Source organism: Rhincodon typus, chromosome 12 (genome assembly GCF_021869965.1).
Source record: "Rhincodon typus isolate 14 chromosome 12, sRhiTyp1.1, whole genome shotgun sequence".
Taxonomy (NCBI): domain Eukaryota; kingdom Metazoa; phylum Chordata; class Chondrichthyes; order Orectolobiformes; family Rhincodontidae; genus Rhincodon; species Rhincodon typus.
In genome coordinates, this window is record NC_063343.1 from 34027829 (window position 1) to 34042288 (window position 14460).

Below are 14460 nucleotides of genomic sequence, written 5' to 3' on the forward strand. Positions count from 1 at the left end.
TCAGATGCCATGAAGGATGCTAAATAAAAGAAAGCTACTTTCTTTTTTTTGCAATTCATTTACCAAGTGAGAATAATACTTTAAAAATTCTATAAACTGTTCCTTTCATTATTTCAAATGGGATCAACCATTTACCATTAGGTTGTGTCCTTAACACAGTAAAAAAGCATTCCAGCATACTTCACAGAGAAATTATCAAACAAAATTTATCATCAAATCACATAAGATAGAATTAGTACAGACACAGAGTCATACAGCACAGAAACAGAACTTTTGGTCCAACTCATTCATGCTGACCAAGTTTCCCGAACTAAACTAGTCACATTTGGCCCACATCCCTCGAAACCCTTCCTATTCATGTACCTGTCCAAATCTCTTTTAAATGTTACAATTGTTCTGCATTTACCACTTCCTCTGGTAGTTTATTCTATATACGCACCACCCTCTGTGCGAAAACGTCACCCCTTAGGTCTCTTAAATTTTCCCTCTCTCACCTTAAACTTAAGCTCTCTAATTTTGAACTCCCCTATCTGAGGGAAAAGACCTTTGCTATTCACCTTATCTAGGTCTCTCATGATTTTATAAACCTCTGTAACCCCTCAACCACCTATTCTCCAGGGAAAAAAGTCCAGCCTATCCAGTCTCTCCTTATAACTCAAGCCCTTCAGTCCAAGCAACATCCCTTTAAATCTTTTCTGTACCCTTTCCAATTTAACGATATTCTTCCTATAACAAGGCAACCAGAACTGTATGCAGTACTCCAAAAGTGGTCTCACCAACGTCTTGTACAACTGCAACATGACAACCTAACTCCTAAACTCAAATGCTCTGACAATTAAGGCAAACACGCCAAATGCCTTCTTCACTGCCCTGTCTACCTGTGACATCACTTTCAAGGAACTATGTACCAAACCCCTCAATTTCTCTGCTTGATGATACTCCCTAGTACCTTACCATTAACTGTGTAAATCCTGCCCTGGTTTGCTTTACCAAAATGCAACACCTTGCATTTACCTAAATTAAACTCCATCTGCTACTCCTCAGCCTGTTGGCCCAGCTGATCAAGATCCCATTGCACTCTTCTTCACTTTCCGCTTTGCCACCAATTTTCATGTCATCCACAAACATACTAACCATGCTTCCTATATTCTCATCCAAACTGTTTACATAAATGACAAACAACAGTGGACCCATCACCAATCCCTGCAGAACACTGCTGGTCACAGACCTCCATTCCAAAAATAACCCTCTTCCATCATCCTCTGTCTCCTACCAACAAGCGGTCCAAAGATGTACAGGTTAGGTAGATTGGCTATGCTAAATTGCCCAAAGTGTTTAGGGTGGGAAATACAGAAATAGGGTAGGGGGTTGATCTGGGTGGGATGTTCTTCAGAGGGTCAGTGTGGATTTGATAGGCCAAATGGCCTGCTTCCACCCTGCAGGGATTCTAAGCCAATTGGCTAGCTCTTCCTGGACTCCACATGATCTAATTTTACTGACCAGTCTATCATGTGGAATCTTGTCAACGGCAATCCAAAGCTTGATCAACAAGGTAGATTTTGAGGAGGGGGTGATGCAGAGATGTAGAGAGGTAAAAGGAAGCCAATTCCAGAGTTTAGGGCTTAAAGTTAGTCACCAATGGTAGAGTGAAGAAAATGTGGATAGGTACAATTGGAGGACACAGAGGTCTTAGTAAATTGTAGCGCTGATGGAGTTCAAGAAGGAGAATGAATCCATAAAAGAAATCTGAAGAGTCTCATGTTTATAATTTTTTCCAAATCTATTTATCCAATTGTAAAAAATATCAAATAGCTGTCAAACTTTTAAAATTGACTTTGATTTCAAAATGCAACAATAATTATGGAACTTGCTAAAAAACAAAATCAGCAAATATCAACCTATACTGTGATGCCAGGTCATCCAACAGCTTGAGTTACGAGACAGCCTTTAGTGAAAATAAAACCAGTCTGACTCCAGGTTAAAACTCAAACAAATTCTAAAAAAGGCCTCACACCTTAAACGCATTACCCGACCTCAGTGGTTGGGGCAGCATGGTGGCTCAGTGGTTAGCACTGCTACCTCACAGCATGAGGGACCCAGGTTTGATTCCACCTTCAGGCAACTGTCTGTGTGGAGCTTACACGTTCTCCCCGTGTCTGCGTGGGTTTCCTCCAGGTGCTCTGGTTTCCTCCCACAGTCAAAAAGATGTGCAGGCTAGGTGGATTGGTCATACTAAACTACCCATAGAGTTCAGGGATGTATAGATTAGGTGGATGGGTCTGGGTGGGATGCTCTGAGGGTCAGTGTGGACTTGTTGGGCCAAAGGGACTGTTTCCACACTGTAGGGATTCTATGATTTCACCTCTTGTATACACTGATAAAGCATCAGTGACTTGAAAGAAATTCTGGGATTTGCATTTTAAATCAATCAAAACCTGGATCTCCTTTCTAACTGATTAAAGATTAAACAGTAGGGAGTCAGCCACCTGTTTTAGGTTTATTCAATGCATTCACATCAGTTGTATGACTTTTTGCTGTGTGTTTCTTGATTATTGTTGGAGCGGCTCACATCCGGGCAAATGGAGAGCATTCCATCACACTCCTGACTTGTGTCCCCCTTAATATACAGGAGCTTCGGGATGCAGAACATTAGTTAACTGCTGCAGAATTCTCTTGCAACCATCTCTTGTACCCACATTATTTGTACATGTGGTTCAATTCAGTTCCTGGCTAATGGTGACCAATCTCATGGACTACACGAAGGGACAGTGACAATTCTGTGTTGTGGGGAAGGAGATGGAGATCCTGAGAGAAGGCAGGATTCAATGCCTCTCTCACTACACCTGATGAAGGTGCAACACTCCAAAAGATAATGTTTTCAACTAAACCTGTTGGACTATAAATTGGTGTCCCGTAATTTCTGACCCTTCCTAGAACGACATTCACCCCCCCATTCTCCTGCATTGAATAATCCCGTGTGTCAGAGAAGGGCCTGGGCTGAGGCCAGGACAAACCCCTGTACTGCCCCGGGATGCTGTTACCTTTGGCCCGCTGGGTGGGATAGCTTTGCTGCGCCCGGTACAGGTACCGCAGGGCCTCCTCCTGCTCACCGCACTTCAAGCAATGCTGCGCGGCTTCGATACAGCGCTCCGCCTCCTCCAACCCAGCCTCCATTTCCCGGGGCCGCCGTGCGTTCCCCCGGTGACCGTGATCGCGCTGCGCGGAGCCGCCGGCCCCGCCCCCAGATATCCGGCCCCGCCCCCAAAGCCCCGGACGCCCGGCCCCGCTCCCAGACGCTCGCCCCGCCCCCCCCCGCCCCCCCCCCCGAGACACCCATTCTCCATTCCCCCACTATTCCTTCCTCCGCAGTCCGAGCCCCGCCGGCTCGCGATCAGGCGTCACCCGCACGATCTGCGCATGCCCTTGACCTTTTGGCGGCCATGTTTGTTGGGGGCCCCAACCGCTGAACGTTGCACTTCCCCAGCAACGTGCGGGGAAAACATGTCGCCAGTTCCTAGACATGGAGTGAGGAGGTCGGGGGTCACCGGCTATTCCCGAATATGGTCGCGGGCAGTTCTTTATCATTTGAGTACACAAGTATGGTCGGCAAACATGAGGTCAGTGTGACGGGCCTTTCCTCGATCTGTCCCGTTTCACTAAGGCGGAGTCAGAAGGAAGAGTAGCTGAGAATGTATTTGTGTGGAAGTAGAGGCGGGTGTAGCCAGGATCCACGTGAAAGCTGACCTTATCTCTACAGGTGATGCTACCAGGGCAAGGGAGCTTAGGAAAAAAGAACCAGTTTTCCAGGACAGGATTCTAGATTTCAAGGTGTCGAGATTCAAGAAGAGCTATTGCTGGGGAAGGAGAAGTGTTAGTGAGTGAGGTGTCTCCACTCGGCTGGACATTAGAAAAGGTTGGTATAAGTAAGTTTAGAGGTCAGTTTAGCTCACTTTGTTGGACGGTTGGCTTTTTTTTTCGAAGCAGTGTGATGCCAATAGCGTGCGTTCAATTCCCATCACCGGCTGAGTTGTTGTGGCCCTCAGGTTAAATCACTAATCACTCTGATGAGAGAGCAGCCCTATGGTCTGGTAAAACTGGAGACACCATGGGCAAGTGTCAAAGGCTGTGGCAAGGATATGAAAAACAAGGAGGAATGGACCGCACAAGAGTGTTTTCTTTTTCGATTCAGTACTGTTATGAATCATCTCTGGTCTCAATGCCACTTTCTGCCTGTTCACCATGTTCCTTAATTTCCTGAGAAACCAAAAATCTGTATATCCCAGCCTTAAAGCAATTCAACAATGAAACATTCACAACCACCAGGGTAGAAAATCTCAAAGACTATTAAGAGTTAACTTTTTAAAGAAATTTCAATGCTAAATGAGCAGCCTCTTCCTGACAGTGTTTTCTAGTTGCAGAATCTTCAGTAGGGACAAATAAGTCTCTGTCAGCTTGTCAAGTCCCTTCAGAAAACTGAATGTTTCAATGAGGTCACTTTTCATTCTGTTAAACCCCAGAGAAAATAGACTCATTTAACCAGTTTCTCATCATACTATCTCTACACAAGTGTATCCTTCACCCCCCCCCAAAAAAAAGGAGTCTCGAACTGCTCACTGGTGTGGACAGTTAAAGGCAGTCTTCCTTATTCTTGCATTCACCCCTCCTTGCAAAAAAGGCCAACATGTCATTTGCCTTCCTAATTGCTTGCTATACCTGTATGCTAACTTTGTGTTCCTTGTACAAGTACACTCAAGTATCACTGAACATGAACATTTGGAAGTTTAATGCTGTTTTTAAAAGAAGTTTTTCTATTCTTATGACCAAAGCTAATCATTTCCTATTTGCCCATTATACTCCATCTGCCAATTTGTTACCCACTCGCTTAATCTGTTTATGTCTCTTGGCTGCCTGTTTGTGCCCACCTTGTCATAGAGTCATACAGCACAGAAACAGACCCTTCGGTCCAACCAGTCCAGGCTGACTGTGTTTCCAAACTAAGTTAGTCTCACCTGCCTGCGCTTGCTATTTTACATTCCCGCCAACTTTTTATTGTACGAAAACTTAGGAACATGACCTCTGTCTTCATCTAAGTAATAACTTTACAATGTATATAGTTGCAACTACTACTGATCCTTGCAGCACTCTGCTGTTCACAGCTGGCCAACTTCAATATGCCCACCTTTGCCTACTTTTTCTTCCTATCCACTAGCAATCCTTCATCCATGCTTTTATATCACACTTATCTTCGGCGTTTTTGGGTGTTACCGACACAACCAGCATTTATTGCCTATCCCATATGCCCTTAAGAAGGTGACGGTGAGCTGCCATCTTGAACCACTGCTGTCCATGTGCTATAGTTAGACTCACAACGCCCTTAAGGAAGGAATTCAAGGATTTTGCCCAATGACAGTGAAGGAATAGTAATATATTTCCAAGTCAGGATAGTCAGTGGCTTGAAAAAAGACTTGATGGTGGTGTTCCCATGAATCTACTGCCCTTGTCCTTCTGGATTTAGTGGGCATGGGTTTGGAAGATGCTGTCTAAGGTGCTTTAGTGAATTTCTGTGTCTTGTAGAAGCAGAGTGTGCCATCTTTCTGCTTCTACTGAGCACCAGCGAAGGAAATGGATGTTTGTGCATGTGATGCACATCAAGCAGGCTGCTTTGCCCTGGATGAGGTCAAGCTTCTTGAGTGTGGTTGGAACTGCAGTCATCCAGGCAAATGGGTGGAGCAATTCATCACACTCCTAACTTGTGCCTTACAGATGGTGGGCAGGCTTTACGGTGTGAGGAAGTAAGTTATTTGCTGCAGTATTCTGATCTGCTGTTGTAACCACTGTATTTATATGGCTAGATCAGTTCAGTTTCTGGTCAATGGTAACACCCAGAATGTTAATAGTGGGGAAATCAGTGGTAGTACCACCATTGAATGTCAGGGGCGATGGTTAAATCTCTCTTACTGGAGATGGTCATTATCTGGCATTTGTGTAGTGTGAATATTATTTGCCAGTTTTATCGCAAGCTAGGGTATTGTTCAAATTTTGCTGTATTTGGACGTGGACTACTTCAGTATCTGAGAAGTTGCAAATAGTGCTGAACATTGATGATTGCACAATGAACAGCCCCACTTCTGACCCTATGATGGAAGGAAGGCCATTGATGAAGCAGCTGAAGATGGTTAGGCCCAGGAGACTACACTGAGGAACTTCTGCCCAGAGCTCAGATGACTGACCTTCAACAACCACAGCCATTTTCCTTTGTGCCGGGTATGACTCCAGCCAGTGTAGAGTTGTCCCCCTGATTCCAATTGAATCCAGTTTTGCTGGAGGTCCTTGATGCCATACTCAGTTAAATGCACTTGATGTCAAGGGCAATCACTCTCACCTCACCTCTGTTATTCAGCTCTTTTGTCTATATTTAAACCAAGGTTGTAATGAAGTCAGGAGCTGAATTACTGTGATGGAACCTAACTGGATGTTGCTGAGCAGGTGCTGCTTGATGGCACTGTTGATGATTCCTTCCATCACTTAACTGATGATCAATGAGATGGTAATTTGCCAGGTTGGCTTTGTCCTGCTTTTTGTGTACGAAGCATGCATGGGTAATTTGTGCCACGTTGTCAGGAAGATGCTAGTGTGGTAGCTGTACTGGAACAGCTTGGCTGGATGGTGCAACAAGTTCTGGACCACAAGTCTTCATTACAATTGCTGGAATGTTATCAAAATTCGTAGCCTTTGCTGTATCCAGTGCTACCAACTGTCTTTTGATATGACTTGGAGTGAATCAAATTGACTCAAGCCAGGCATCTGTGATGGGAGGTAAAGAGAAAACAGGGAGTTATAAACCAGTGATCCAACATCAATGGAGGGAAAGATGCTGGAGTCCATTATAAAAGGATTTTATAGCACAGCAATTAGAAAACCGCAGTAGAATCAAATACAATCAGTATGGATTTACAAAAAGGAAGTCACGCTTGACATGCCAGCTGGTGGCAAGAGTAGGAGCAGGCAGCCAGAGGCAGCTGGTGGCAACAGCAGGCAGCCCATGGCAGTGATGGTAGCAGGAACAGGCTGCAAGGTGGCAAGAGCAAGCAGCCTGGGACTGTCTTTTGCACTGGTTTCCTAGGCTCCCCATCATTGAAGATATTTGAAGAATCTCTTCCTGTAGCGAGTTGTTTAGTGCTTAGTTTATCAATTACTTGCTCTTTATGTTGTTTGGCATGCAAGCCATTCTGTTTTATACCATCACCAAGTTGACAACTCATTTTTAGTTATGCCTGGTGCTCTCCTGGCAAGCTCTCCTGCACTCTTTATTGAACTAGGGTCAATTTCCCCTGGCTTATGGTAATGGTAGAATTGGGGATATGCTAGGCCACGAGGTTGCAAGTTGTGTTGGACCATGATTCTACTGAGGATGATGGACTACAGTGGATGTCCAGTTTTGAGTTACTAGATCAATTCAAAGTCTCTTCATTTACTGTAATGACCATGTCACATAGCACAACATAGTGTATTTTCAATGTGAAGTTGGGACTTTGTCTCCTCAAGGATTGTGTGGTGGTCATTCTTATTGAAACATGCCCCCTATACAACCTCTAGTTGCATAAATAATCATCAATAATTACCCTTTGTTTCCTGCTGTAGTCAATTTTGTATACAGCTTGCTACATTCCCCAGGATCCCAGGGGCTTTCATGTTTTTAACCAGTCTCTCATGTGGGATCTTGTCAAAAAAATAGCTAAAATCCATGTAAATCACATCAACTACACTATCCTATGAATTCTCCTTTTCACTTCCTCAATCAATAGAGTTAGTCAGACGTGATGTTCCCATGGCAAAGGCAGGTTGACTGTTCTCGATTTAATCTCTATAAGCAACTTTTTATCTGGTCTCTCAGAATCACTGCCAATAATTTGCCCACTACTGAAGTTTAACAGATTGGCCAGTCCTTCAGTTCTCCAACACCACACCTATATCCAATGAAGTTGGAAGAATGATGGTTGGACCTTCCACTATTTCCTCTTCAGCTTCTTTGCATTTCATCCAACCCTGAAAATTTATCTACCTTTAAGAATGCTGTACTGTTAATGCCTCAATGTTTATCTTTCTACGTTTATCAAATCAAAAACTTCACATTCTATCTCTTTAATTACAGTGTCTGCATTGCCCATGAAGACACACAAAGTATTCTTGAACAGCAACTTCCGCATCTGCGTGTAGGTTACATTTTTGGTCCTTTATGAACCCTACTCTTTCCTTAGTTATCCTCTGATCTTAGTGTATTGAAAACACATCCTTGGGTTCTCCTTGATTTTAATTGACAATATTCTTTCATGCCATCTCTTTGCTTTCCCAATTTCCTGTTTGATTTCACCTCTTTACTTGCCATACCTTCCCAGTTTTCTGTAGAAAGTACTTGTCTTGGAAATGAGCTTTCCTTTTCTGCCTTACCTTAAGCTACAAACTACTTCACATTCAAGAATCTCGAGATTTTGACGTTCCATCCTTTTTCTTTGTAGGAGCATGTTTAGTCTAACCCACTTTGATCTCCCCGTTGAATGCTTTTCACTGCCCGAGTCTGAAGTAGCTTTTTACTGCACACTTTTGTTAAATAACTCCTCATTTACTTCTTGGCACTCATTTTCATTAGTATTTACAAATTGAATCATTAAAATCTCCAGGACTATGCTTCACTTACAAAATTCTCAGAGTTTGATACCTGGAAAAATATGGTCAACTTTTATGTAAGGTATAGATACAGTGTCTGAAGTCTGGCTATGCAAAACTGGGCATTTATTCTCATAGCAAATACAGGAATGAAAAGACCAAATTTGAACTATTCTGGGAGAGTGGAATTAAACAAGATCTGACTCCGTTGCAGTACTTTAGGACCTGCTTCCCTAGTCCTCTCTGTTCTCCAAACACACAGCTGTCTGTTCCACTGACAGGAAAAATCTGATTGCAACATTCCCAGCTGCTTTCAAGGGAGTGTGTCAGAAATCAGCCACTTCTCTCTGTCCCCATTATTGCTATTCAAGTGAATATTCTTTCCTGCAAGGATCACTTCACTGTAAGATTAATAGACCCTTAGAAATGTTCCCATTTCAATTTTTAAAACTTTCAATGTTTTTGCTCATAATAAGTGCTCCCCAGCCTAGTTATTTTATGACATCAATATATGTAGGAACAGCCTACATGAGGATGGCTCTTTCAAAACCTGGGAAGATCCAAATATTGTATGCTCTGGATACTGAGGATGCTAGACTTGGGACGCTATAGCTGCACATAGAGTCATAGAGATGTACAGCACAGAAATAGACCCCTCGATCCAACTTGTCTATGCCAACCAGATATCTTAAATTAATTTAGTCCCATTTACCAGTGTTTGGCCCATATCCCTCTAAACTCTTTCTATTCATATGCCCATCCAGATGCCTTTTAAATGTTGTAATTGTACCAGCCTCCACCACTTCCTCTGGTAGTTCATTCCATACACGCACTAATGTTTTCTTAGGCCAGAGATCATAGGATTGATTCTTTATGGGATTAAGGGTTATGAGATTTTATATCTGATAATTACTGCAGAAAGATTCTGAAACTTAATATAGCCATACATTCAGTTCGATCGAGGCCTCGGAGGAGATGCCCTCTAACTGTGGTACGCATGGTTCAGATCAAGACACTCGGAAGCAGCAGTTCAGTGCCAACATATAGCTCTCCACAAATTATTAGTAGATATGACATCTGAAAGCACTGATACATAGCTACGGAAAAGGAAATTCCTAATATTAATATAGATGGGAAGATTTAATCACTGAAAAAGATATCAGACTCTTGTGTTCTTTAGTACCACTGCACAAATGAGTTAAATTAATTGATTTCTGTACCTTAAATATATCCTCCGCTACTTTAATTTTGTTAAATGTGAAATTACTTATTTGTATAAACCTTAATGAAATTAACAAATTAAAATATAGCTTTCCATGTCCCGAAAATATGGCAAATCTTTCTGTAATACTAAAACTTTCCTGTAGAAGGTGCTAAATCATAGGTCTTGTTACATCACTGAACATCAAAATACAACACAGGCAGCTGAGAGAACTTTTTAATAATAAAGCCATAGAAAATGGGGGTTGAAAATAAATAATGTTTCGATGATGTTTGCACACAGTACAATTAAACAATTATCAAATTATTTCTTTAAGTTTAATCATGATCTAACGCATGGCCGTCTATTTTCTTCATTATTGCATCCTTACATTAATGTTACATGAATTACATTTGAAAAGCTCATGGTATGACTTGGTGTGGGCCTAATTTTTTTAAGTTGATGCAATGTTGTCAAAGTCTAAGTTGAGGAAAAGTATGCAATCATGCAAAAAGAAGCATTCCCATTCTGATTTTGCTTCTCTATAGATTCACCCAAAAGCTTATTCTGCTATTGAAGTAACAATGAGTAGATATATAAATAGTAAACTGGGGTGACTGTCTCCTCATCCCTCCCCCCAGTGCCCACTATTGTCTTGCACACATAATTTCTGGTTCTCACAAGCAATTTCTTCGCTTCATTCAGCAGCTTCTCTAGATGATTTGCACTGGGGGGACAATCTGTGTGTGGTCATAGTATGAATCCAATGTTCCCATCTTACTGTGGTCTATTAGGCTTGTGGCACAACCACATAATCATGAACAGCAACAGAAGGTGGTGATGGGGATGAGGGCTCAGAACAGGGCAGCTGGAGGAAAGAGACCTGATGGGCTGAAGGATCAGACAGATAATGATTTCCTCAACAAATGTAGTTTCTTATATTTCTGTAAAACTTAAGTTTGTAGCTGATCCCTGATCACTAATAAATTCCTCTTTCACTCTCCAGTGTTATGACAATCTTCTGGGTATCAGGCTGTAATTGTGCCATACTGATAGAAAATATAATTTACGGGAATGAAATAACATTTTGTTCCTGAAAATAAAATTGAAATTGAAGATAGGCTCAGCAATTACAGACCAGTAGTTTAACCTTTTGGTGCTGGAGAAATTTCTAGAAACAATTATTTGGTTATAAGATTAATGGTCATACGGAAAAATGTGTATGATTCAGAAGAGACAGCATGGAGTTTTCTTCAAGAGGCAACAGAAAGGGTTGAGGCAAACAAGGCAATGATGTGGTATATATGGCCTTCCAAAAGGCATACAATACAACTTGTAAGAAAATTTATAGTTCATAGAATAAAAGGGACTGTAGCTTTGTTGTTCGTGTGATAGGCATCGTCGGATCCAGTTGTTCGGGTATCCATTATTCTTGCATGAAGAGTACCTCTTCTTTTTGTACCTCCACCAAGTATTTAAGGACAACGGATATCTGAACAACTGGATCTGACAATGCCTATCTCACGAACAACAGGAAGTTGCTGCAAGCCCTAACACTCTCATCACACTACCATATATCAAGAACATATCCGAACTGACCACAAGACTCCTACGACCATTGGGCATCAGAGTAGCACACAAACCTACGTCAACCCTACGCCAACTGCTAACTCGAGCCAAAGACCCCTTACCCACTATGGACAAAACCAATGTAGTATACAAAATTCCATGCAAGGACTGCGACAAACATTTTTTGGACAGACAGGAAGAAAACTGGCCACAAGAATACATGAACACCAACTAGCAACAAAAAGACACAACCAATACCCACTCCTCTCCATTCACATGGATAAGGAGAACTACCAGTTGGATTGGGACAACACCAGGATCCTAGGACAGGCCAAACAGAGACAAGCACGGGAATTCCTAGAGGCCTGGTTCTCCACCAAGAAAGCCATCAACAAACACATAAACTAAGCCCTATGTATACACCACTGCAAAGGAAAACCGGAAATGAGGTAATCAAATCCAACGGCCCCCAGAGTTTAAATACCAGGCGGGAAAACACAACAGCGCCTCGATGCAAGCTGCACTGATGATGTTACCCAGCAGGGTAATGAAACATCTGCAAACTAAGGAACCAGCTCGGCGAACAAACCAACCACGACCCGAGCTCACTTTGTTCTTCCCCTGCAAGTTAAAACAAAAACAGAAGAAATAAGAGTTGAATAACTTAACTCTATTGGAAAACTTAACAGAATAATAGAGTATTTCACTACGAAGCAGTAACTGTTCCAATACAGTAACATTCCATAAACACACCATTTGGTAAAGGCAAGTTCAGTAAAAGAGATTGTCTTACATGCAATTTTTCTCCAGTCGAGGAAGAAAGAGCATCAAGAGAAAGTTCTGACAGAGAGCAAGAACTCAAGTGTTTTGCTGTAGCAGGGAGAGATGTATGGCAGCATCAAAACCCCAACAACTACTGAAAGTCAAATTAAAACCCTGATTCTGTGGGAGCTTGACTCTTATCATTCATGCTGCTTCTAGTGTTCCAACATTTTTAAAAGAAACCCAAAGACCTCCAAGCTGTTTACTTTATCAGCTTGGAGGAGAGAGCTTGTCACCTATGGCTCAAAACCTCTCTTCAAAGAAAACCAGAAGCAAATATACCTCTTAAAGCCATAGTATCATCACATCATCACACCTCCCCCCCCCCCCCCCCCCCAACTCTACCACTCTTGGGTCCCTCTGTCTATACTCTCACTTTTCCTGAGTTCCTCTGCCTGACAAACCCCCACACTCCTGCACATTGCACAAATAGAACAAAAAGAACACAAGAACTGTGTACCGAAATACCATAACTACTTCATTTGCCTACCTCAGAAATTTTGGAGTACTGGTAAATGTTTCCGCATTCAGTTCTAGGAGAGCCTCACTGACTGATCTATACCAAAAATTCATGTTTAGTTCACAATTCAAATGAAGCTATATAGCCCACTATTGGATATCCTATGACAGTGCATGGTCTCTTTGATAACAGAAGATTTCTGATCTCCATGGGCCTTTCTGCTTTCCATCAGCTGTTCAAATACGGCTTAGCACATATTTTGCAGCCAGGGCAACCACTGGTGACCCAGAGGATATTCCAGGAAATGGGCCAGAGGATCCAGTATATCAATGTGAGAATAGTGCAGGGGTTTCTCAGAATCTGTTCCATGCTTATCTAGGCCAGAAGCCATGACGAGGAAAGTTGTAGGTGACTGATGTCCAACGGGGTGTGGCACTGGATGGCTGGTTGTTGCACTGCAGAATCTCTTCATACTCAGACTTTCCCTTGTGAAAATCGTAATCTTCACATTGAATGGTGGAGATTTCAAAAGGATCAGCCACTTCATCACCAGTTGATTGAAGCTTTTGAGCAATCTTCGCCTGTTGGGCAGGACCATTGTTCATTATGATTGAGTAGTTGCAACCAACAGCTCTAATAGCATAGCCAGTCAATGTACTAATAGTGAACAGTTCAAAGCGGTCGGAACATAGTCTTCAAGAGCCATTTCTTTCATGTTGCACAGCAGGTCCACCATTGCCATCCGCCCTTCGGCATCTGTATTTCCCACTTTCGAGACTTTTAAGCGACTCTTGGATAGGCACATGGAGGATAGTAACATGTAGGGTATGAAGGGTAGATTGATCTCAGTAGGATAGTAGGTCGACACAACAAGGTGGGCCGAAGGGCCTGTACTGTGCTGTACTGTTCTATGTTCTCCTGATCCTCTGCCCCCACATCCTTCTCCTGGGTTCTTTGCATCCCCCAGCACCACCTTCCTCCCTACCATGCACCCGTGCCTCTCTGACCCCTCAACCCATGTCTCGCCATCCTCATTTTCCCATTTTTTCCCCCTTCCTCCATCCTTTCTCCATCCACTCCGTCTCTCTTTTTCCCCCCCTCCCTTCTTCCCCATCCCCTTTGTGCTTCCCTCACATTCCCCTCCCTTGTTTCCCCACTGCCGTCTACCCCCTCCCCCTTCTCCCACTTCCTTCTTCCCCCATCCATCCCCCTTCTCTCCATTCTCCGCCCCCCCTCCTTCCCCATTCTCCCAACTCCTTTCTCTACTCTCCTCCCCAACTCCCCCTTCCCTTGGTCCCATTCCTCAAAACCATTTGAATGCACACACACCACTTAAAGCAACACGGCATCAGCAAACAACAGCCACGAGTTAATATGTATTTTTCAGGCTGAAGGAAGTTTTGTAATCATGTCCTTTAGAACACCTGCGCTCGGTTCGCAATAAACAACTGCACCTCCCAGTCGCGAACCATTTCAACTCCCCCTCCCATTCCTCAGACGACATGTCCATCCTGGGCCTCCTGCAGTGCCACAACGATGCCACCCGAAGGTTGCAGGAACAGCAACTCGTATTCCGCTTGGGAACCCTGCAGCCCAATGGTATCAATGTGGATTTCACAAGTTTCAAAATCTCCCCTCCCCCTACCGCATCCCAAAACCAGTCCAGCTCGTCCCCGCCTCCCTAACCTGTTCTTCCCCCCACCTATCCCCTCCTCCCACCTCAAGCCGCACCCCCATCTCCTAC

At 43.2% G+C, this 14460-nt stretch overlaps 1 protein-coding gene across 1 annotated transcript in view; it reads left to right on the forward strand.

Moving 5' to 3' along the window:
- The first annotated feature begins 3123 nt into the window (after positions 1 to 3123).
- The window catches only part of LOC125484578 (formin-like protein 3), a 49358-nt gene continuing 38021 nt past the window's right edge, over positions 3124 to 14460 (forward strand). Inside the window, exons 1-2 of the mRNA XM_048603967.1 lie at positions 3124 to 3617; positions 8153 to 8213. Of these exons, the coding sequence (XP_048459924.1) occupies positions 3124 to 3617; positions 8153 to 8213 (555 nt within the window). The remainder of the gene's footprint in view (positions 3618 to 8152; positions 8214 to 14460) is intronic.